This window comes from Oncorhynchus nerka, linkage group LG10, assembly GCF_034236695.1.
Source record: "Oncorhynchus nerka isolate Pitt River linkage group LG10, Oner_Uvic_2.0, whole genome shotgun sequence".
Lineage (NCBI taxonomy): Eukaryota > Metazoa > Chordata > Actinopteri > Salmoniformes > Salmonidae > Oncorhynchus > Oncorhynchus nerka.
Genome location: NC_088405.1, coordinates 73,644,966 through 73,669,474, shown reverse-complemented (window position 1 = coordinate 73,669,474; position 24,509 = coordinate 73,644,966). Strand labels below are relative to the sequence as shown.

The following is a 24,509-nucleotide window of genomic DNA, read 5'->3' as shown; positions in this document are numbered from 1 at the left end:
TTTCCTTGAAGATGCGAACAGTCTTCCAACCGTAGATTTTCATACCAGCCAGTTGGTTGTATGGCCAGACATTGAACAACACAGTGGACCAAGTTTATGCTTACGACAAAATCCTGGCTTTGAGACCTTGCATGTGTGTGATTGTTTCAGCAATCCGAGATGGCTGTTACAAAGAGGATTTGCTCCGGGTCACCCAGGTAAGGTCGCTTGCGCATCAGTGTGATCAGACAAGCTGGCGGGTCTAAGAAATTAGAGTGAGGTAGCTTATGTCCAAATCTCAGTTAGTAGTTGCATGATGTCAAATAATTTCAAAATGGAGGCTTATCCCCTTTATTGTTCGAAGATGTCATCCTTAATTTTTTCCATTCCTCTTGGCAAGGATCTGGGATATCCCATTCGAAATGGCTGGGTGGAATGAAACATCATGCAGCATCAAGGCCATTCGATCACACGCCCTTGCGTCAATCACAGGGATAGTTTAATGTAGGCTAAATATCTCTGTATTGTGCATGCCTTGATTTATTTATCCATTCTTTTGGAATCCAAAAATCAACTGATGATTGTTTGATTTGCATTTTGCAAGGTGCCCCTCCCATGCAATGTCCAAGTTATTCTAGGCGTGACCACCACAGAGGCACGTTGTGGGCTAATTAAAACAGCAATTAGTATCGATTGTATTACACCTAGCACCAGCTGTTGGCCTAGACAAGACATACAGTCATTCATTGCTGTGTTTTTATAATATTTAATTTGAGCTTCTCTCAATAAGATGCCGTGTGCACCAGACACTGGTAGGCACCTGTATAGAAAACAGTCAGAATGATCCACTGTATTAGGAAGGTGTTCCTTATGTTTTATATACTCAGTGTATTACTTCTTTAGAGAATGGAATATTAACCCTTCAATGTTGCTTGTCCCCCCCCCCCAACATTTTCAGGTGATTCAGGATTTCATAACATACATACAGTTGAAGTGGGAAGTTTCCATACACTTAGGTTGGAGTCATTAAAACTAGTTTTTCCAACCACTCCACACATTTCTTGTTAACAAACTATTGTTTTGGCAAGTCGGTTAGGACATCTACTTTGTGCATGACACAAGCAATTTTTCCAACAATTGTTTATAGACAGATTATTTCACTGTATCACAATTCCAATGGGTCAGAAGTTTAAATTCACTAAGTTGACTGTGCCTTTAAACAGCTTGGAAAATTCCAGACAGGCTAATTGACATCATTTGAGTCAATTGGAGGGTGTACCTGTGAATGTATTTCAAGGCCTACCTTCAAACTCAGTGCCTCTTTGCTTGACATCATGGGAAAATCAGCCAAGACCTCAGATAAAAAAAATAGACCTCCACAAGTCTGGTTCATCCTTGGGAGCAATTTCCAAATGCCTGAAGGTACAACGTTCATCTGTACAAACAACAGTACGCAAGTATAAACACCATGGGACCACGCAGCCGTCATACTGCTCAGGAAGGAGATGCATTCTGTCTCCTAGAGAAGAACGTACTTTGGTGCAAAAAGTGCAAATCAATCCCAGAACAACAGCAAAGGACCTTGTGAAGATGCTGAAGGAAATGGGTACAAAAGTATCTACAGTGTGGCAAAAAAAGTATTTAGTCAGCCACCAATTGTGCAAGTTCTCCCACTTAAAAAGATGAGGCCTGTAATTTTCATCATAGGTACACTTCAACTATGACAGACAAAATGAGAAAATCATGTTGGATTTTCAATGAATTTATTTGCAAATGATGGTGGAAAATAAGTATTTGGTCAATCACAAAAGTTTATCTCAATACTATCTCAATACTACCCTTTGTTGGCAATGACAGAGGTCAAATGTTTTCTGTAAGTCTTCACAAGGTTTTCACACCCTGTTGCTGGTATTTTGGCCCATTCCTCCATGCAGATCTCCTCTAGAGCAGTGATGTTTTGGGGCTGTTGCTGGGCAACATGGACTTTCAACTCCCTCCAAAGATTTTCTATGGGGTTGAGATCTGGAGACTGGCTAGGCTACTCCAGGACCTTGAAATGCTTCTTACGAAGCCACTCCTTCGTTGCCCGGGTGGTGTGTTTGGGATCATTGTCATGCTGAAAGACCCAGCCACGTTTCATCTTCAATGACCTTGCTGATGGAAGGAGGTTTTATGGAAGGTTTTCACCCAAAATCTCACGATACATGGCCCCATTCATTCTTTCCTTTACACGGATCAGTCGTCCTGGTCCCTTTGCAGAAAAACAGCCCCAAAGCATGATGTTTCCACCCCCATGCTTCACAGTAGGTATGGTGTTCTTTGGATGCAACTCAGCATTCTTTGTCCTCCAAACACGACAAGTTTAGTTTTTACCAAAAAGTTATATTTTGGATCATCCAAATGCTCTCTAGCAAACTTCAGACGGGCCTGGACATGTACTGGCTTAAGCAGGGGGACACGTCTGGCACTGCAGGATTTGAGTCCCTGACGGCATAATGTGTTACTGATGGTAGGCTTTGTTACTTTGGTCCCAGCTCTCTGCAGGTCATTCACTAGGTCCCCCTCTGTGATTCTGGGATTTTTGCTCACCGTTCTTGTGATAATTTTGACCCCACGGGGTGAGATCTTGCGTGAAGCCCCAGATCGAGGGAGATTATCAGTGGTCTTGTATGTCTTCCATTTCCTAATAATTGCTCCCACAGTTGATTTCTTCAAACCAAGCTGATTACCTATTGCAGATTCAGTCTTCCCAGCCTGGTGCAGGTCTACAATTTTGTTTCTGGTGTCCTTTGACAGCTCTTTGATCTTGGCCATAGTGGAGCTTGGAGTGTGACTGAGGTTGTGGACAGGTGTCTTTTTATACTGATAACAAGTTCAAACAGGTGCCATTAATACAGGTAACAAGTGGAGGACAGAGGAGCCTCTTAAAGAAGAAGTTACAGGTCTGTGAGAGCCAGAAATCTTGCTTGTTTTCCACCATAATTTGCAAATAAATTCATAAAAAATCCTACAATGTGATTTTCTGGATTTTTTTACTTCTCATTTTGTCTAAGTGTACCTATGATGAAAATTACAGGCCTCTCTCATCTTTTTAAGTGGGAGAACTTGCACAATTGGTGGCTGACGAAATACTTTTTTACCCCACTGTATATCCACAGTAGAACGAGTCCTATATCGACATAACCTGAAAGGCCGCTCCGCAAGGAAGAAGCCACTGCTCCAAAACCGCCATAAAAAAAGCCAGACTACGGTTTGCAACTGCACATGGGGACAAAGATTGTACTTTTGTCCTCTGGTTTGTCCTCTGGTCTGGTGACACAAAAATAGAACTGTTTGGCCATAATGACCATTGTTATGTTTGGAGGAAAAGGGTGAGGCTTGCAAGCTGAAGAACACCATCCCAACTGTGAAGCGCGGGGTTGGCAGCATCATGTTGTGGGGGTGCTTTACTGTAGGAGGGACTGGTGCACTTCACAAAATAGATGGTTACATGAGGAAGGAAAATTATGTGAATATATTGAAGCAACATCTCAAGACATCAGTCAGGAAGTTAAAGCTCGGTCGCAAATGGGTCTTCCAAATGGACAATGACCCCAAGCTTACTTGCAAGGAAAGTTGTGGCAAAATGGCTCAAGGACATCAAAGTCAAGGTATTGGAGTAGCCATCACAAAGCCCTGACCTCAATCCTATAGAAAATTTGTGGGCAGAACTGAAAAAGCGTGTGCGAGCAAGGAGTCCTACAAACCTGACTCAGTTACACCAGCTCTGTTAGGAGGAATGGGCTATTGTGGAAGGTTACCCAAAACGTTTGACCCAAGTTAAACAATTTAAAGGCAATGCTACCAAATACTAATTTAGTGTATGTTAACTTCTGACCCTTTGGGAATGTGATGAAAGAAATAAAAGCTTAAATAAATCACTGCTATTATTCTGACATTTCACATTCTTAAAATAAAGTGGTGATCCTAACTGACCTAAGACAGGGAATTTTTACTTGGATTAAATGTCAAGAATTGTGAAAAACTGAGTTTAAATTTACTTGGCTAAGGTGTATGTAAACTTCCGACTTCAACTGTATCTACAAGGGCTGGGAATTGCCAGGGAACTCGCAATACTATATTATCACAATACTTAGGTGCCGATACGATATGTTTTGCGATTCTCGCTATTCTATATGTATTGTGATTCGATACTGTGATTTTGTTGCGTTTCGATGATCCAAACATATTGCTCACCATATGTCTGCTGCCGAGGGACAAGAGAGAGCTATGAGAAAATGAGCTTTGATCAGTCAGGGAAATAAAGGTGCTGAAAACAGAGAACAAGCTATGAAGGAAAAGTTTTGGGTCCGTTACAGCCAACTAGTGAACAAAATAATATTGCGATATTGTCAATACGATACAATATATTGTCAAATAATATCCCGATATGTAACTGTTTCGATTCGCCCCCCCATCACTAATATCTATACAATTCATCTGAAAGCCATGCTTCACTATTCTGCAATTACATTTCCTTACTAGGCAACTCTGTTTTTCTATGCACCTTTAAGTCCATAGAACTAGAATTAAGATTCTAATTCCATGTGCAAGTCTTTCCATGAGAAAGTGATGTAATTTCCTGTGTATGTATTTTGTGTGAACAGGCAGGAGCATGTGGACATCCTGTTGTAGCTGGTTTTGTTTAGAACCCACCGTCACAGTGGAAGAAAATGTCAGCTCCTGGCGCCAGGCCTACACAAACTCAGTCTACAGCCAATCCCTGACCTCTCCCGAACATATGTGCAAGGCCTGCGGAAGCCAATTCGACACCATCGCTAGGAAGGTAAGAGGCACTTGGTAATAATACCTTGATAAATATTGTAAAGGAGGGCTGGCTGGTCAGCTCTCATCTGAAATTTGTGTAACAGAGTGCGACTTGAAAGTCTGGAACAGCATAGACCCAAGAGGATTTGATACAGATGAGCTGCTACAGACTCCAAAGTAACAGATTTGATTGTCAACAGAGTTACTAGAATTTAGACGTCTATGATTCACTACAATTCTTAGATTCACTATGTCGGTAAGTAATTCATTAGTAGCTGACAGTAACTGACCCTGTACTAGTCAGTCTTACAACACAGAGATGCTCATGTTCTGGAAAATCCTAAATAGTAGGCTACACCTCTAGAATAGTGACTATATTTTTTTAGAAGGCTGTTTAAATCACTAGCAAATGTAGGTCAGTTATTTCTCCAACAGGCCTTGCCCTCCTGACATGTTTGCCTGCTAGTTGCCACACACAATCTCACCTGCAAAGTAAACAGCAACTTTTTAATTGCATTTTATATTAGTTATTACTGAACATGCATGGAAGTAAGTTCTTATCATCTTTTCTATAAATGTGCCAACAGCTGTTGGCCAGAGGTTAGTTATTTCGGTGAGAAAAGTTGAAGTTTTTGTACAGTATGGCTATCATACTTGATTCAACTAATCAACTACCCATCAATAAGGTTCTAGTCTAGAGCTCAGGTAGCCTGCACATTCCACACGCACTGTTATTCTTTCACACCCCTTACTGTGACCGTTCATTCCTTGGTAAGTTTCACCCTCACTGTGTCCTGTCCTCCTCTCTCATTAACCCAGCATGTCTGCGTGGACTGCAAGAAGAACTTCTGCGGCCATTGCTCTGTGCAGCTGGAGCCGCCACGCCCGCGCCTCTGCCACACATGTCAGCACTTTCACGGAACCCTATTCGACCGCGCCCAGTTGATGCGACTCAAGGTGTGCCGCTGCTCTTTTTACATTTATTTTAATTTTAATTTTAATTTTACTCCTTTTTTTTCTCCCCAATTTCGCGGTATCCAATTGTTTAGTGGCTACTATCTTGTCTCCCGGAAGCCAGCCGCACCAATGTGTCGGAGGAAACACCATTGCATTTGGCAACCTTGGTTAGCGCGCACTGTGCCTGGCCCGCCACAGGAGTCGCTGGTGCGCGATGAGACAAGGATTTCCCTACCGGCCAAGCCCTCCCTAACCCGGACGACGCTAGGCCAATTGTGCGTCGCCCCACGGACCTCCCGGTCGCGGCCGGTTACGACAGAGCCTGGGCGTGACCCCAGAATCTCTGCTGGCGCTGCAGTACAGCGCCCTTAACCACTCCGCCACCCAGGAGGCCCGCTGCTCTTTTTTTTAAACAGTTGATGGCAAATAAACAAGGACAAATGCATTAGGTTAAGTTACATGTCGAACTATATACACTGCTCAAAAAAATAAAGGGAACACTTAAACAACACAATGTAACTCCAAGTCAATCACACTTCTGTGAAATCAAACTGTCCACTTAGGAAGCAACACTGATTGACAATACATTTCACATGCTGTTGTGCAAATGGAATAGGCAACAGGTGGAAATTATAGGCAATTAGCAAGACACCCCCAATAAAGGAGTGGTTCTGCAGGTGGTGACCACAGACCACTTCTCAGTTTCTATGCTTCCTGGCTGATGTTTTGGTCACTTTTGAATGATGGCGGTGCTTTCACTCTAGTGGTAGCATGAGACGGAGTCTACAACCCACACAAGTGGCTCAGGTAGTGCAGCTCATCCAGGATGGCACATCAATACGAGCTGTGGCAAGAAGGTTTTGCTGTGTCTGTCAATGTAGTGTCCAGAGCATGGAGGCGCTACCAGCAGACAGGCCAGTACATCAGGAGACGTGGAGGAGGCCGTAGGAGGGCAACAACCCAGCAGCAGGACCGCTACCTCCGCCTTTGTGCAAGGAGGAGCAGGAGGAGCACTGCCAGAGCCCTGCAAAATGACCTCCAGCAGGCCACAAATGTGCATGTGTCTGCTCAAACGGTCAGATACAGACTCCATGAGGGTGGTATGAGGGCCCGACGTCCACAGGTGGGGGTTGTGCTTACAGCCCTACACCGTGCAGGACGTTTGGCATTTGCCAAAGAACACCAAGATTGGCAAATTCGCCACTGGCACCTTGTGCTCTTCACAGATGAAAGCAGGTTCACACTGAGCACGTGACAGATGTGACAGAGTCTGGAGACGCCGTGGAGAACGTTCTGCTGCCTGCAACATCCTCCAGCATGACCGGTTTGGCGGTGGGTCAGTCATGGTGTGGGGTTGCATTTCTTTGGGGGGGCCGCACAGCCCTCCATGTGCTCGCCAGAGGTAGCCTGACCGAGATGAGAACCTCCGATCCCTTGTGAGACCATATGCTGGTGCGGTTGGCCCTGGGTTCCTCCTAATGCAAGACAATGCTAGACCTCATGTGGCTGGAGTGTGTCAGCAGTTCCTGCAAGAGGAAGGCATTAATGCTATGGACTGGCCCGCCCGTTCCCCAGACCTGAATCCAATTGAGCACATCTGGGACATCATGTCTCGCTCCATCCACCAACGCCACGTTAAACCACAGACTGTCCAGGAGTTGGCAGATGCTTTAGTCCAGGTCTGGGAGGAGATCCCTCAGGAGACCATCCGCCACCTCATCAGGAGCATGCCCAGGCGTTGTAGGGAGGTCATACAGGCACGTGGAGGCCACACACACTACTGAGCCTCATTTTGACTTGTTTTAAGGACATTACATCAAAGTTGGATCAGCCTGTAGTGTGGTTTTCCACTTTAATTTTGATAAATTTGATTTCCATTGATAATTTTTGTGTGATTTTGTTGTCAGCACATTCAACTATGTAAAGAAAAAAGTATTTAAGAATATTTCATTCATTCAGACCTAGGATGTTATTTTAGTGTTCCCTTTATTTTTTTGAGTAGTGTATATTGTAGCTAAGTCAAGTGAAAGCTAAAGCAATAACACTTTTCATTCTGTTATTCGTATATCTGTGTAATAACACTAATTACATTAGTTAGACATTGTATTAAGATGTCAGGATGACATGATGTTTTAGTAACTGCATTTTAGGTGCATAGTAATTGAGTTTTAGTTTTTTTTGTAATTACACAGACAAATAGGGAATATCTAAATAGTGTTAAATGGAATTCAACAATAACCCCAAAAACTAGGTGCGGGAGCTGCGCGACTACCTCCACCTGCATGAGGTGCCCACCCAGACGTGCCGGGAAAAGGAGGAGCTGGTTGAGCTGGTCTTGGGCCAGCAGACCCCTAGCACCAGCACCAGCAGTGAGACCGTGTCCTCCCAGCCCACGGCTCACAACAACGTCCCTTCCCCAGGCACACCATCCCCTCCCCAGACACAGGGCCCTATCAGCCCCGACACATTGAGCCCAGAGCAGCCAGAACAATCAGCCCCCGAGGCAGAGCCAGAGTCAGAGCAGATATCTGATGAGGAGGAGGATGAAGAAGAGGAGGACGAAGGTGAAGAGGTAACTGCTAAGTTCAAGGTTTTGGGATTGATTAATCAGTAGCTGTTAGGTATCCATTTATCTATCACCACCAAGGGGATAATCAATGTCAGACAGCAGCAGAGACGGACTCAAAGACCAGACAAAATACACGTAGACCAGACAAAATCAAATTCATAAAGGTTGTTGTTTTTTGTTTAGCAAACCACTGTTGTTGACAAAGACAAGACAAAATACACACTGGCCAAACCAAAAAAACAGACCAGACAAAATATACATTATTATTTTTACACACCTCCATGATTGTCCTGTTGCTGCAGTCATCAGACAACGAGGAGACCCTGATCCCCGGCCGGAGGGCCTCTCTGTCTGACCTGAGCTGCGTTGAGGACATCGAGGGCCTGAGCGTGCGCCAGCTGAAGGAGATCTTGGCCCGCAACTTTGTCAACTACAAGGGCTGCTGCGAGAAGTGGGAGCTGATGGAGAGGGTCACCCGCCTCTACAACAACCAGAAGGACCTCCAGAACCAAGGTGAGCATTTTCAGTGTGTGGTCCTGTTAGGCTACGTTGGTAATAGCGTGGCGCTAGAAATCCCAGGGAAGTGAGTGCGATTTCCGCTGGGGTCACATATATGAAAATGTACGCACTCACTGTAGACTACTCCAAATGTCTGCTAAATGGCATATATTATATCTGGGGATGACTGGTGTGGAATTTTAGCCCGTAAAAGAAAAAAAAAATATATATATATATATATTAGTTCAATTCAGTTCAATTATTTTTTTCATTTTTCCAGTTTCAAATACAACAGGTAAAGGTAAGGGTATTGTATCAAGTTCTAAAGACAAGAGAAGCATGATCAAAAGCATTTTGAGAAGTACTTGAAGATCACCTAAATCATCCACTAATCCAAATGGAAATATTTGTTCCCACTGCTTAAATGTATCCTTTTATGGGCAACCTGCCAAATATGAAACAATGAAAGATGACCCAAGTAGTTATTTAGAATACACTTAGAGACCTCTCTTCTCTCCTCTTTCCCCTGTCGTTGTACCATAGACCCTGTGGCTCCCAAGAGCCAGGAGGAGAACCTCTGTCGGATCTGCATGGACTCTCCCATTGACTGTGTTCTGCTGGAGTGCGGCCACATGGTCACCTGCAGCAAGTGCGGCAAACGCATGAGCGAGTGCCCCATCTGTAGGCAGTACGTGGTACGGGCGGTGCATGTCTTCAGGTCCTGATGCATTGCCACAGGGAGGGATACAATGGACAAAATGGCATTGCTGCCACCACTGCTCAGTGATAGCATAGCTTACAAGAATACACTATATAAATGAACACCACCAATGCACACTCACTCATTCAAACAGTCTTCTTCATACTGGTGTTCCAGAGAAATAACCTGACTCAACTTTTCTGGGTTCTCAGTTTTTCTACTCTACCTGAACCTATTGTTTCTGATCTTTCAGCGTCTTACAAGAACTCAAGATTTCAGTACAATAACTTTGTTATTCAACTAGTTTTACTCTTGTTCATATCAATAGCAAAACAGAGAGTGGCCAGAATGGTGCTATTTGACCAATGGTGAACAACATTCAGGGCCCCATTTTGACAATGCGAATAAGCGGCGGTAATGTCAAAACAGTTTATTTCCAACCTTATCGCCTCAAGCAAGGCTTGGAAAAAGCAGGCTTGGATATGACGGTGTGGATATTTAATGCAGGCAATGCAGTAGTTGTGTAATTGGTGCAATAAGTGTCACACAGAATATATGAAGTGCTAAGGTCTGTTTTGCATCCTCCAAATGACACTCTGACTTCAGTACCTGCAACCCAGCTGATCTGTTAATTGGTTTTGTGGTCCAGAGCTATCTTTAGGTTGCAGTGCACTTGCTAAGCATAGAACCCAGGCCTTATTTGTCTTATTGGCGATCCTTCAGACACAGAGATGTGTGGTGGTTGAACATAGCATCCTAGGAGTGGAAACAACCCTTTAAATGCAATTGTCTACATGTAGCTCACTGAAAGTACTTGAGGGTCAAGGAGGCATACAGCTTGGGTTCATTTGCCCTTTTATGGTCAAAATACCCTTTAACTTGTAGATATTTTATCAAAACTGGAAAAGAACACACATTGACTTGACAGTTAATATACAGTTCTGTAAATGAGCCACAATGGGAACATTTTCTGAAATGTAAACCATGCACAGTACGGTAGATATGCATTTATACAAATTCTCTGGATGTTGTCAATTGTTTGCTGCTGTTTGAGGTTGGTTCTGTGACCTTACCCCAAATTAGATTTGAGGTAAATAAATAGAGCTGACCTCGTTTGGCAGCATGTCTACATTCTAAGGCGCTCACCATCCCCCTCTTATCAGCAAGTGCCCCAGAATGGAATGCTCATTGACTACGCAGTGCACTGAATGCACTCGTTTCCTAATGACAAGTTGATGTATTATGTTCTAGTTTATCAAAACATACGTTTTCTGAAAATGTACTTTTGTTTGTGTTGATGTTTTTTTAAGAGGGGTTCATTCTATTCCAACTAGGCAATTCAGTAAATTTATTGAGATTGAATTTTTAAAATTAGGGGCAATTTTCGGTAATGTTAATTGGAATGCATTTGTCCGATTTCCTGTAATTGAAATGGTTTGCCAGCCCTCTCTGCAACTAACATTTATGGAACATGTTGTTTTAAAATCATAGAGAAACATAACGGTTCACTTTTAAATGGTGTTTCTACTGTACATCTTGTTTTATAGGTAATGAATGTACCATAAAACTGCTCATATAAGGAAAATGCACTTAAACTAATTAATGTCTGTTTTAGTGAATTCAAATCCGCTGGGATAGACTCTGTTCATCCCAGATACCCAGTCTGTCTGAAATGAATGTACGGGTTTTAAGTTGTTTAGCTACAATAACAAAACCATTTCTTACTGTGACTGCCAATATCGCAAATAGATTTTTACACCAATCTGTTTGATATGCCTGTTGTCAATAACTATTATAATATCATGCAACAATCTCACGTGTAATTTGCAGAGAGCAGGTGAAATAAGATATGTCAGTGTCATGAGACAACTGGATCTTTTTTTTTTTTTTTTTTTTTACAAACTTCTCATTTTTATCCTGGATATCAGTTTATACAAGCCAGGTTGTCAGTCAAGTCACTCCTTCTTTCCGAGGAGTGTTTTCTGCACAAATGATAACATACAGTGCCTTGCAAAAGTATTCATCCCCCTTGGTGTTTTTCCTATTTTGTTGCATTACAACCTGGAATTGAAATGGATTTTTATTTGGATTTAATGTAATGGACATAAACAAAATAGTCCAAATTGGTCAAGTCAAATGGAAAAAAAGAACTTGTTTGAAAAATAAAACTGATAAAAATGAGAAAGTGGTGCGTGCAGTTGAAGTCTGAAGTTTACATACACCTATGTTGGAGTCACAACTCGTTTTTCAACCACTCCACAAATTTTTTGTTAAACTATAGTTTTGGCAAGTCAGTTAGGACATCTACTTTGTGCATGACACAAGTAATTCTTCCAACAATTGTTTACAGACCGATTATTTCACTTATAATTCACAGTATCACAATTCCAGTGGGTCAGAAGCCTTTAAACAGCTTGGAAAATTCCCGAAAAGGACGCCATGGCTTCTGATAGGATAATTTACATCATTTGAGTCGATTGGAGGTGTACCTGTGGATGTATTTCAAGGCCTACCTTCAAACTCAGTGCCTCTGCTTGACATCATGGGAAAATCAAAAAAATCAGCCAAGACCTCAGAAATAAAATTGTAGACCTCCACAAGTCTGGTTCATCCTTGGGAGCAATTTCCAAATGCCTGAAGGTACCACGTTCATCTGTACAAACAATAGTACACAAGTATTAACACCATGGGACCATGCAGCCGCCATACCGCTCAGGAAGGAGACGTGTTCTGTCTCCTAGAGATGAATGTACTTTGGTGCGAAAAGTGCAAATCATTCCCAGAATAATAACAATAGCAAAGGACCTTGTGAAGATGCTGGAGGAAACAGGTACAAAAGTATCTATATCCACAGTAAAAACGAGTCTTATATCGACATAACCTGAAAGCCCACTCAGCAAGAAAGGAGCCACTGCTCCAAAACCGTCATAAAAAAGCCAGACTACGGTTTGCAACTGCACATGGGGACGAAGATCGTACTTTTGGAGAAATGTCCTCTAGTCTGATGAAAAAGAAAATAGAACTGTTTAGCCATAATGACCGTTATTATGTATGGAGGAAAAAGGGGGAGGCTTGCAAGCCAAAGAACATTTCACAAAATAGATGGCATCCTATGGAAGGATATATTGAAGCAACATCTCAAGCCACCAGGAAGTTAAAGCTTGGTCGCAAATGGGTCTTCCAAATGGACAATGACACCAAGCATACTTCCAAAGTTGTGGCAAAATGGCTTAAGGACAAGAAAGTCAAGGTATTGGAGTGGCCATCACAAAGCACTGACCTCAATCCTATAGAAAATGTGTGGGCAGAACTGAAAAGGTGTGTGCGAGCAAGGAGGCCTACAAACCTGACTCAGTTATAGCAGCCCTGTCAGGGGGAATGGGCCAAAATTCACCCACCTTATTGTGGGAAGCTTGTGGAAGGTTACCCAAAACGTTTGACCCAAGTTAAACAAGTTAAAGGCAATGCTACCAAATACTAATTGAGTGTATGTAAACTTCTGACCCACAGGGAATGTGTTGAAAAAAATAAAATCTGAAATAAATCATTCTCTCTATTATTCTGACATTTCACATTCTTAAAATAAAGTGGTGATCCTAACTGACCTAAGCATTTTTACTAGGATTAAATGTCAGGAATTGTGAAATACTGAGTTTAAATGTATTTTGCTAAGGTGTATGTAAACTTCCGACTTCAGCTGTATGTATTCACCCCCTTTGCTATGAAGCCCCTAAATAAGATCTGGTGCAACCAATTCCCTTCAGGAGTCACATAATTAGATAAATAAAGTCCACCCATGTGCAATCTAAGTGTCACATGATCTGTCACCTGATCTCAGTATATATACACCTGTTCTGAAATTCCCCAGAGTCTACAATGCCACTAAGCAAGGGCTTAGCAAGCAAGTGGCACCATGAAGACTAAGGAGCTCTCCAAACGAGAGCTGGGTTCTTCGGCTGACCCCATAGGATAACCCTTAGAAGAAGCCTTGTTGGTTCCAGGTAGAACCATTTTGGTTCCAAGTAGAACAGTTTTGTGTTCCATGTAGAACCCTTTCCACAACATGTGGAACCAAAAAAGATTTTTACTCGAACCAAAAAGGGTTTTCCTATGGGGATAGTCGAAGAACCCTTTTTTCTAAGAGTGTAGATATCCATGTTTAATTGTGATGGGTGACATTAAAACGTAGGTATTTTGAAGACAAATCAATGTACTATTCTTAAATGATGGACGTATTCTGAAGACTACAGACTAAAGTTATCGTATATTTGATGCTCTAACAGTCAACATTTTTGCAAATGTCTTGCTATGGAGTGTTGCGCTAAAAGCTTAACACCCCCACCAGTAAATAGATTAGAACAGGTAAATTAGTCTGCACTAACCCACCCTGGGGGGGAAAGATGAATTATTAGCATATGAAGTAAAACTTTGATGGAAGACTGCTCTGGCAAAAGTCTGTTTGAAAACACTTGGAATGACTCGTATACAGTATATTGTCACGCCCTGACCATAGAGAGCCTTTTTATTCTCTATGTTGGTTATGTCAGGGTGTGACTAGGGTGGGTTATCTAGGTTATTATATGTCTATGTTGGCCTGGTATGGTTCCCAATCAGAGGCAGCTGTGTATCGTTGTCTCTCCCCGCACCAGAGCTGCCACCGAAGCGGACGTTTCTGCGAGCGGAGTGGGTACTTCGCCCTGCACCGGAGCCGCACCCGACGTTAGATGCCCACCCGGACCCTCCCCTATTGAGTCAGGTTTGGGGAGGGTCCTTTGGGGAGGGGTACTATCACACCCTGACCATAGATAGCCTTTTATTCTCTATGTTGGTTAGGTCAGGGTGTAACTAGAGTGGGTTATCTAGGTTATTATATATCTATGTTGGCCGGGTATGGTTCCCAATCAGAGGCAGCTGTTTATCATTGTCTCTGATTGGGGATCATATTTAGGCAGCCTTTTTCCACTGGGCTTTTGTGGGATCTTGTTTGTGTGTAGTTGCCAGTGTGCACTGCATTTGACTTCACGTTTAGTTTTGGTTCTGAATTGTTTTGGCGAGTTTCTTGAATTAAACATGTGGAACTCTATGCACGCTGCGCCTTGGTCCGTTAATTCTACGAACGACCGTGAAATTCTTTGTTTGTGTTTGGTATACGCTGAGGATTTAACTTTATCTTAAACTGTGAAATTGTATAAAATAGTCCCATGCCACTGTATAATTTTAAATATGTTTGAGTGTGTTGTACATTTGTCAAATTACTAGCATGGACTATTGCCTTTTGTAGTTTAAACATTTAAAACATGTGTTCAGTGGTATAGGCTAAATGCTGGATCTGTTCTTAAAACTACAACGGAAGCTAATAGCATTTATTTTTCAGAAAAACATATTTTTGAAAATGTATTATGCTATTGATGTTCTTGTGCACATGTTTTGTTTATATTTTTATCAATGTAAAAATGTCAAAGTACTCCAACAGACTTACAAACTAAATGTGTACAGTAGGCGTATCTATGTCCAATAGACTGTTATGCCAATGACAAACATGAAAAATAAGAATTGTGCAAAAGGGGAAATAGTACGAACGGTGCTGTTCTGAAGGACCACTTTGGTTGGGTTGTGGGTTCTAAAATGCACCGCTGCCCTTTAAAACGTCACTCATTGCTAAAAGGACACACCCGCCAAACGTAGAGAACGTACCTCAAAGTATTGTAACGACCTGAACGTTTTGGGGAAACGTGTAAAAGTCGTAAAGCAAAGTAAGCAAACGTTCGATTGAACTGAACGCACCCTTGGCTACGTTCGCCGCGGGAAATCTGTTAACGCAAGCTAACTAGCAACACACATTATTCATAGAATGTTATATTATTGAAATGAAAGAGCAGGGAGCAGGTTACACTACTCCCTCCTTTCAAAGAGCGCGTCCTCGCGCTAGCTTGCGACTCTACGTCTTACTACAGGAACGCGCTCACCGGTCAAGCACACGCACTGTCCGATCACTTCTGAGACCAGTGTAATGAAACAGCAGGGAGCAGGTCTCGAACCCTCGACCTTCGAGCCCGAGGTCCGGCGCGCTATCGACTGTGCCGCAAAAGCATGCTCGTGCGGCAAGCTCGTTACATTATCATAGCTAGCTAGTGCAATTGAAATTTGCAATCATCTTTCGACAACATTATGTCAGGAAACGGACTGTCGACCAGAATTCAGCAGTTTTTGGATCCCCACGAGCGGCTAATGGCAGGTACTCAGGTAAAGAGGTGGATGGGAGGCTGTCTTATTGCCAGCAGCGAGTTAACGTTCCCTAGTTAACCTAACGTTACATGTGATGTCAACATTTGAACACAACTATTATTTGCTCAACTTTATACCATATTAATAGGGTTGTTTCATGAACCAAAATGTATTGCTCACTGGTTACAATGAATACAACTTTTTGTGCATAATTTGCTCATTTGCTCGATAGCTAGCTAACTAACCAAGACACTATGCTTCAGCCTCGCGAGCTTGATCCTGTCACGCAAAAGTATTTTTGCTTCGCGTCCCATCTTGCAGAATTTCGTTTCAACTTACTAGCTATCTAACTAAGATATAAAACGGTGTTTTGGCAAGACTGCAAACACATTTAAAAAGGTTTGAAAAAAAATTAGGTAAATGTTATCAATGTTAACTTTTCTATATCCTTGTCAGAGCCCTTTCCACCGCCTGGGCCAGCAGATGCAGGACCTCTTGGGCGATGGCGGGATCAAGAAGGTCCAACCTGGAGAAGGCCCACCAGTGCCAAGAGATGTTATAATGGTTTTAGAATGACAGACACAGGGACCACAGTTTGAAAGCCTGTCTCAGTGGAGTTTTAGGCACAGTTAATTGCCTAAAACTTTGCTAGCTGAAATACACTCAGTGGCTGTTCATTAGGTACACCACCCCGTTCACAAAAATGGTTCGCCCCTACAGACTGTGTCACGTGGCCACGTGGCCGTGGCTTGCTATATAAAGCAGGCAGACAGGCATCGAGGCATTCTGTTACTCTTCGATTGAACATTAGAATTGGAAGAATTAGTGACCTATGCAACTTTGAGTGTGGTGGGCAAAAACAGCTCATTGATGAGAGGTCGAAGGAGAATGGCAAGAATCGTGCAAGCTAATAGGCGGGCCACAAACAGGCAAATAACGGCGCAGTACAAGAATGGTGTGAAGAACGGCATTTTGGAACGCACAACTCGCCAGTCCTTGTCACGGATGGGCTATTGCAGCACCACACCGGGTTCTACTCCTCATCTAAAAACAAGAAGCAGCTTCAGTTGGCATGCGATCACCAACATTGGACAATTTTGGAGTGGAAAAAATGTACCTGGTCCGACGAATCCCGGTTCCTGTTGCGTCCCGGTTCCAGCATTACAGGCTTATGTCATGCTGATGGCAGAGTCAGGATTTGGCATAAGCAGCATGAGTCCATGGCCCCGTCCTGCCTGGTTCAGCGATACAGGCTGGTGGCGGTGGTGTAATGGTGTGGGGAATGTTTTCCTGGCACACGTTAGGTTTCCATGCCCCAAATAATTTCAGACTGTTCTGGAGGCAAAGGGGGGTACAACTTAGTACTAGTTTGTTGTACCTAATAAACTGGCCACCGAGTGTATATACTTAAGTAATCAGACCTATTCTTACTATGATGAACCATTTCACTTTCTATTCAGCTTGAATTCTACATTTTAACAAATATTTTTAGACAGGCAAGCACACAGATTTTCTTCGGGAAATGTACCTTTTCTAGTTTAGTCATATTTATCTTACCTTAGAAGTTACTTTGCAGGCTGACTAGCATCTATTGAGTTTCAATGTCCCATAAATGAAATGTCCAAATCAATTTGAAGTATCTACAAAACAAGTTTTGCAGCCACATAATCCCAAAGGAAGTCTATGAAAATTACTGTTTGTGTTTCACAAAATATTATTTTGATTCACATGATTTGATTCACCATGATTTAATCAAATCCCAAATACACTCAACGCAACAAGCAACAATTTCAAATATTTTACTGAGTTACAGTTCATATATGGAAGTCCGTCAATTGAAATAAATTCATTAGGCCCTAATCTATGGATTTCACATGACTGGGAATACAGATATGCGTCTGTTGGTCACAGATACCTTAAAAGGGTAGGGGCTTGGATCAGAAAACCAGTCAGTATCTGGTGTCAGCACGATATGCCTCATGCAGCCCAACACATTTCCTTCACATAGAGGTGATCAGGCTGTTGATTGTGGCCTGTGGAATGTTGTCCCACTCGTCTTCAAATGGCCGTGTGAAGTTGATGGATATTGGCTGGAACTGGAACGCGCTGTCGTACACGTTGATCCAGAGCATCCCAAACATGCTCAATGGGTGACATGTCTGAGTATGCAGGCCATGGAAGAGCTGGGACATTTTCAATTTCCAGGAATTGTGTACAGAACTTTGCGTGCATTATCATGCTGAAACATGAGGTGATGGCAACAGATGAGTGGCATGACAATGGGCCTCAGGATCTCGTCATGGTATCTCTGTGTATTCGAATTGCCATCGATAAAATGCAATTGGTTTCGTTGTCCATAGCTTATGTCTGCCCATACCATAACCCCACCGCCACCATGGGGCACTCTGTTCACAACGTTAACATCAGCAAACCGCTTGCCCACATGACGCCATACACACTACACTGTCTGCCATCTGTCTGGTACAGTTGAAACTGGGATTAATCTGTGAAGAGCACACTTCTCCAGCGTGCCAGTGGCTGTCAAAGGTGAACATTTGCCCACAGAAGTCCATTGCGCATAAAGGCATTTCCACCACCATTTGAAAAATTCTCACATAATTAATTTGACCAACACGGGGAGCCCACCTTGTCTAGTGTATTTTGTTTTGTCGACATTTGGAACGTTTACGGACACATTTTCTGTTTCCATCAGGCCTGTTGTGACTTTTTTTTACCCGACATGTACTTTACTCACATAAAAAGGCCGGATGGTAACCTTGTATTTCTGTGCTAGCCACAGGAGGGCGCCGTATGAACAGATTCAAAGCATTGATTGATGTTTGCCACATACATTGCTAACTATCTGTATCCAGTTCAGATAGTTGCCCCTTTTCACTTTGTTTTAATAAGATAGGCAGTGCCATCAGTGCCCATCTAAGACAATGCAATCATCTAGCATATTTGTATAGTCATGTTTTCATGTGGAATTGGAAGATGCAATATTATATCCACAGGCAGCTCACAGAGATATTGCAGTCATCTGTTCCCAAATGGATGACCAACCAAAACTTGAGTGTGATTTGTCAGAACCTGTTTTTTTCCAGAGGTACATAAATATTTGCCTATGCAAGGATCCAAACTCCAGACTCTCATCTTCAAATGGCAGCGCTCTCTCAAGATCAAAGGCTTCTGAGTGTAATTTGGGAATCATGTTGCCTACATGCTCTGGGCGTTCTACAGAGCTTTAGGACACTCCAGTTTTGCTGAGGTGTCCTCCCTGTATCACAAGGTGGGATCTGCCCTATTTGCCTGCCAGGAGAGAGTGAGAGAGAGAGGAGCAATGTCTGAAGCTACATTTTGGACTCACATTCTGTTGCAGGTGATGGTGTAAGGAGAACTTAAAGTCAACACCGAAGACTCACACAAGCCTTACTACATTATGTAAATATGTTCACTTTGATTTCAAGAGTTTTTGTTCATTATGTACCAACATTTACAAAGCTATTCTGTACACTAAATCCAACTGCAGTTGGGACACAGTGAAATGTCTTAATAATAAAAAATGTGTTTGTGTTCATCTTGTTAAAATATTTTCAAGGGCCATTGTTGTTTATTGAGATATATTCAAGAGGTAAAGCCTCCAAAACATACCATTGTCTTGTCTGAATAAACATATTCTCCAGTGATTCAAGCAAGTTTCAGATAAAGCATTCCTAGGGAAACCTGTATTGAAGGACATTTCATGGAAGCCAGTTGGAATACCATAACATGCTGGTTTTACAAGGCAGAGTTGATATACTTCTCTTTGTTTAAATCTCTTGATACCATTGACAAACAAACTAGCAACGGACATCGAAATTGTTAAGGCTTTAAAAACAACTAAAATAAATGCAGCAGTTAGAAACTGGACGTAGATACTCCAAACTTTTAGAATTGTTGTAATTCATCAGATATTGACTGAACTATTGCACAAAAATACACTGCTCTTTCTACCCTGCCAGCACTCACCTGCTCTGTCTACCCTGCCAGCACTCACCTGCTCTGTCTACCCTGCTAGCACACACCTGCTCTGTCTACCCTGCCAGCACTCACCTTCTCTGTCTACCCTACCAGCACTCACCTGCTCTGTCTACCCTGCCAGCACTCACCTACTCTGTCTACCCTGCCAGCACTCACCTGCTCTGTCTACCCTGCCAGCACTCACCTGCTTGGTCTACCCTGCCAGCACTCACCTGCTCGGTCTACCCTGCCAGCACTCACCTGCTCGGTCTACCCTACCAGCACTCACCTGCTCGGTCTACCCTACCAGCACTCACCTGCTCGGTCTACCCTACCAGCACTCACCTTCTCTGTCTACCCTACCAGCACTCACCTGCTCTGTCTACCCTGCCAGCACTCACCTGCTCTGTCTACCCTACCAGCACTCACCTGCTCGGTCTACCCTACCAGCACTCACCTGCTCTGTCTACCCTGCCAGCACTCACCTGCTCTGTCTACCCTGCCAGCACTCACCTGCTCGGTCTACCCTGCCAGCACTCACCTGCTCTGTCTACCCTACCAGCACTCACCTGCTCTGTCTACCCTACCAGCACTCACCTGCTCTGTCTACCCTACCAGCACTCACCTGCTCTGTCTACCCTACCAGCACTCACCTGCTCTGTCTACCCTACCAGCACTCACCTGCTCTGTCTACCCTACCAGCACTCACCTGCTCTGTCTATACTGCTTCATTTTTTACTGTTGTCACGTTTCTCTTGCATAATTCAACAAGTGTGTCAATAGCAGATACCCTCGATTTAAAAATCAACACGTTTGAACATCAAAATGAAGTTATATTTCTTCTCTTTCTTGTGATATAAATGTCAAGAGTGTGTTAAATCCCTTATGAAGCTTTACCGTTCTTAGAAATGCAACAGGCAAGACGATGTATTCCATTGAGCCAATTCAGCAATTACCGGGTTCATGACAGTTCATTGCAAACATTTTCATGGTCGTAACGTTAACTGGAAAAAACAACAGGCAAAAGCAAGAGTATAAAAGAGTCAAATTGAAGCAGTCAATCCAGTGAGATTTAAGTGACAAGTGGATTTTCCACCCCTCAAACACAGGAAATAGATGGCTGAAAAAGTCAGATGCGAGGGGCATGGGCGCTGCAGTTTCAGCTGCACCAGGAGTAGCTTTTAGGAGTTTTTCAGTAAATTAATGTTAAAATGATAGATTTTCTGTTTCATTATGCAGACAGCAATATTAAATCAATCTCTTTGCTTATGACCATATTTGGATTCTATGCCTAGCATTATGGTTTCAGAAGCCATAATCGAGGAATTGCTTCAAGCTGACTATAATTTACTTGTGAGCCTATTTCTAAGATCATATCAGGTTTTGGAAAGAGCTGTGAGCTTGATTTGACGGTGGTCCGGTGGATATTTTCTTTTAACACTGACCAACCTAAAGAGCCTAGGTGGTTCTTCGAGGTAAGCTGTGCGTGCAGTGTAGAGTGGAAGCCATGTCTACGGTTATTTATCCCTTCACCTTACCAAATCCTATAGCCTAGGGCTAGTCCTTTCACAAGGACTGCTTTTACTGCCTCCGCTTCCTGCCACACAGTTTTGCCTTGGCGGTGCCCGCTCCCCAAGCACTGAGGAATTCAATGGAGGAACTTGAAAGGTGCATCTGAATAGTCTAAGTGGCTCCCTACCTTCATCCCTTCATCTTGTTTCCTTTATTTAGACTGGTGTGAAAGAACTGGACAAGTGAACGTAAATTCCTGTAGGGTGTCTGCCATATTGCTTTTACCTGTGTTTTCAGATGTGTTTAGATGGAGTAGGAAAGAAGGGGAAGAAGCCAAATTACACCCGAGATCTATCCTAAATGTTCACCTGTTCTGCTTAGCTGACCGTGGGGCATGCTTGCCGGGTACTCTGCAGGCAATGTGGTTTCCGCCTACCATCATTGTCCAGGAGTGAGCCTTCCATGTGTGTTTAGCGAGTGTGCCTCACCAAAGATCTTTGTCGGAGACCCTCAGCTAAACAGTGTTTGGCTTTTAACCACAAGTGAGGCAGAGAAACTCTCCCACCCGGTGTTTGTTTAAAGTGGTAGATGATCACGAGATAGCTCGCTCATTATAGCGGACGCAGAGCCATTTCAATTACTCTGTATTATGATTGGAAGGGAAACCATGTTTTTACTGCTAAAGGAGTTAGTCAATTTAGTCTAATAGGCTAGAGGCACTCATTTTTCAATGTCTAGGTCTATAGTCATTGGTGCAGGTTGGAGGCAACCCATTATTATGTACGGATTGGCTGTGGTTCCGGATTTTCTGTAAACCCGATTTAGCCATGGCTAAAGACATTTGCAGGTTTTTTTTCACGTAGCTGCTGCTCAGTGTTACACTGCAGCTTCCCCCTCCTTGATCAGCAATTAACACTGTCTGGTGCAGCCTATAAACTTCATGTTGTACACAAAAGACATGGTCATCATGTTTGTACAAACTCGCAGATAGTTTTTTGCCCCAGTGCAATACTCAAGTGGGGAGTTACATGCAGCTATCTAGGCAGCATATCAAACACAAGCAAGACAGCCTCGCAATCTAATGAGCAATTGAATGTTATTTTTTTCATCATCATTGCAAACATTGGCTAAAAACTATGTTATTTATCCCTTTCTCTATAAAATGTCTTGCACATTTAGTTTTTAATTACTTTAGAATTATTTTGGGATTCCACCCTGTAACATGTGATTGGAGTAGTCATTTCATACAAGCGCATTTTTGTCTACTTTCACACTCCTTGCCGCCTCTCCTCAATTACCTTTGACCTTTTTCAAAAAGAGGCCAGAGAGGATGGAGAAGAGAGAGGACACAAGAGTTGAGCAAGTCTAATTGAGAAAAGGCCCATGCAATCAGGTGTTTGAAATAGGGTGGGAAGATCGTGTGGAGAGCAGCAACTCTCCTCTCTGACTGTTACATCCACAACAACACTAACTACAATTAGATCATTCCCAGCAGAGAACACCTGACCTGACAGAAAAACAAGCCGGGAAGTTGTGTACGCCTATCTGTTCAATAAGAAAGGCTTATTTTTGTTTTCTGTTGCAAAACGTTTTAAAACATGTTTTGATGGGATTGTATATGGCTAAAAGATCATGCTTTGCAAATCATTTTCAGGCTTTATCACATCTAGGTCTTAACTTGGTTCATTTTTTGTCATTACTGCGTACTACAGTTTACCTTTCTGTAGGTTTTCAGGCCTTTTCAATGGTGTGGCCCACACCCACTGCAGTTGCTGTCATGCCCTGACCATAGAGAGCCCTTGGTTCTCTATGGTGTAGTAGGTCAGGGCGTGACTAGGGGGAGTGACTAGACTAGGGGGAGTGACTAGGGGGCGTGACTAGACTGAGACTCTGGCAGCTCCGGGCGGACAGGCGGCTCTGAGACTCTGGCAGCTCCGGGCGGACAGGCGGCTCGGAGAATCTGGCAGCTCCGGGCGGACAGGCGGCTCGGAGAATCTGGCAGCTCCGGGCGGACAGGCGGGAGGGAGGAGACTGAGAGACAGCCTGGTGCGTGGGGCTGCCACCGGAAGCCTGGTGCGTAGTGGGGGCACCGGATACACAGGGCCGTGGAGGCACACTGGCGGTCTCGAGCGCAGAGCTGGCCCCACCCTTTCTGGCTGGATGCCAGCTTCCCCCCGGCAAATGCGGGACGCTGGCACCGAGCATACCGGCCTGTGAATACTCCGTCGTGGTACCGTGCGCATCACCCCATAGCACGGGGCCTGACCAGTTCCATGCTCGCCACGGTAAGCACGGGGAGTTGGCACAGGTCTCCTACCTGACTTCACCACACTCCCCGTGTGCCCCCCCCAATACATTTTTGGGGCTGCCTCTCGGGCTTCCAGTCGCTCTGCTGTGCTGCCTCCTCATACCACCGCCTCTCGGCTTTCGCTGCCTCCAGCTCTGCCTTGGGGCGGCGATATTCCCCAGCCTGTGCCCAGGGTCCCTCTCCGTCTAGAATCTCCTCCCATGTCCAGGAGTCCTGAGATCACTGCTGCTGCTGCTGCCCGTTACCACACTGCTTGGTCCTTTGGTGGTGGGGGATTCTGTAACGTTCGTCGTCTTCCTCTGATGAGGAGTCTGAGAGGTCGGACCAATTTGCAGCGTGGTAAGTGTCCATTTTAATAAGATAAACTGAACACTACAAAAATACAAAATAACAAAGTGACACAAACAAAACGGTCCCATGTGGTAACTAACACGGAAAATAATCACCCACAACTCAAAAGTGAAACCAGGCTACCTAAATATGGTTCTCAATCAGGGACAACGATAAACAGCTGCCTCTGATTGAGAACCATACCAGGCCAAACACAGAAATCCCAAAACATAGAAAAAGGAACATAGACAACCCACCCAACTCACGCCCTGACCATACTAAAACAAAGACATAATAAAAGAACTAAGGTCAGAACGTGACAGATGGGTTGAGTGGCTTTGGTTGATGCCGTTTTGCTGGTGTCGCCATTCCATGCTCTGGCTGTTTGAGGCTTTGCAGACTAAGTGTCTGGTGCTAATGCTATCGCTGGCTATTATGCTTCACATTTCAACTATTCTGGTCATGTTCAGTAGACACAAAACGGCCATCTTCATATTGCAAGTAGAAAAGACAGCTACTCGTCTAACACGTCATCAAAGGCAGCAGCTCGAGCATTTGTAATTTTAGGTGTTAATTTGGACGTTTGTGTTTGCAGGGCATCCCCGGTTCCTTTTGAGTCCCAGTAA

The 24,509-nt window shown here is 43.6% G+C and overlaps 1 protein-coding gene and 1 long non-coding RNA gene across 3 annotated transcripts; both read left to right on the top strand.

Moving 5' to 3' along the window:
- Positions 1-18: 18 nt before the first annotated feature.
- LOC115135992 (E3 ubiquitin-protein ligase rififylin-like) lies at positions 19-11,275 on the top strand. 2 transcript variants are annotated; one of them, XM_029671278.2, is made up of 6 exons: positions 19-197; positions 4,626-4,804; positions 5,605-5,742; positions 7,994-8,314; positions 8,614-8,824; positions 9,353-11,275. In XM_029671278.2, exons 2-6 carry the CDS (start codon positions 4,634-4,636, stop codon positions 9,532-9,534), a joined length of 1,023 nt encoding a protein of 340 aa, XP_029527138.2. In that variant the 5' UTR covers positions 19-197; positions 4,626-4,633; the 3' UTR covers positions 9,535-11,275. The 2 variants fall into 2 exon arrangements, with proteins under 2 accessions (XP_029527138.2, XP_029527139.2); XM_029671279.2 differs by lacking the exon at positions 19-197 and adding an exon at positions 4,890-5,041 and having other exon boundaries at positions 4,717-4,804.
- Positions 11,276-15,198: 3,923 nt separating this feature from the next.
- Positions 15,199-19,324, top strand: LOC135573783 (uncharacterized). The gene is made up of 2 exons (XR_010464918.1): positions 15,199-15,752; positions 16,191-19,324. It is a non-coding gene; the product is annotated as an uncharacterized LOC135573783 (long non-coding RNA).
- Positions 19,325-24,509: the final 5,185 nt, after the last annotated feature.

Coding starts and splice junctions, on each gene's coding strand:
- LOC115135992 (XM_029671278.2), top strand. CDS start 4,634: ATGTGGACATCCTGTTGTAGCTGGTTTTGTTTAGAACCCACCGTCACA. Junction 4,805..5,604: donor TCGACACCATCGCTAGGAAG/GTAAGAGGCACT, acceptor TCATTAACCCAG/CATGTCTGCGTGGACTGCAA. Junction 8,315..8,613: donor AGGAGGACGAAGGTGAAGAG/GTAACTGCTAAG, acceptor CTGTTGCTGCAG/TCATCAGACAACGAGGAGAC.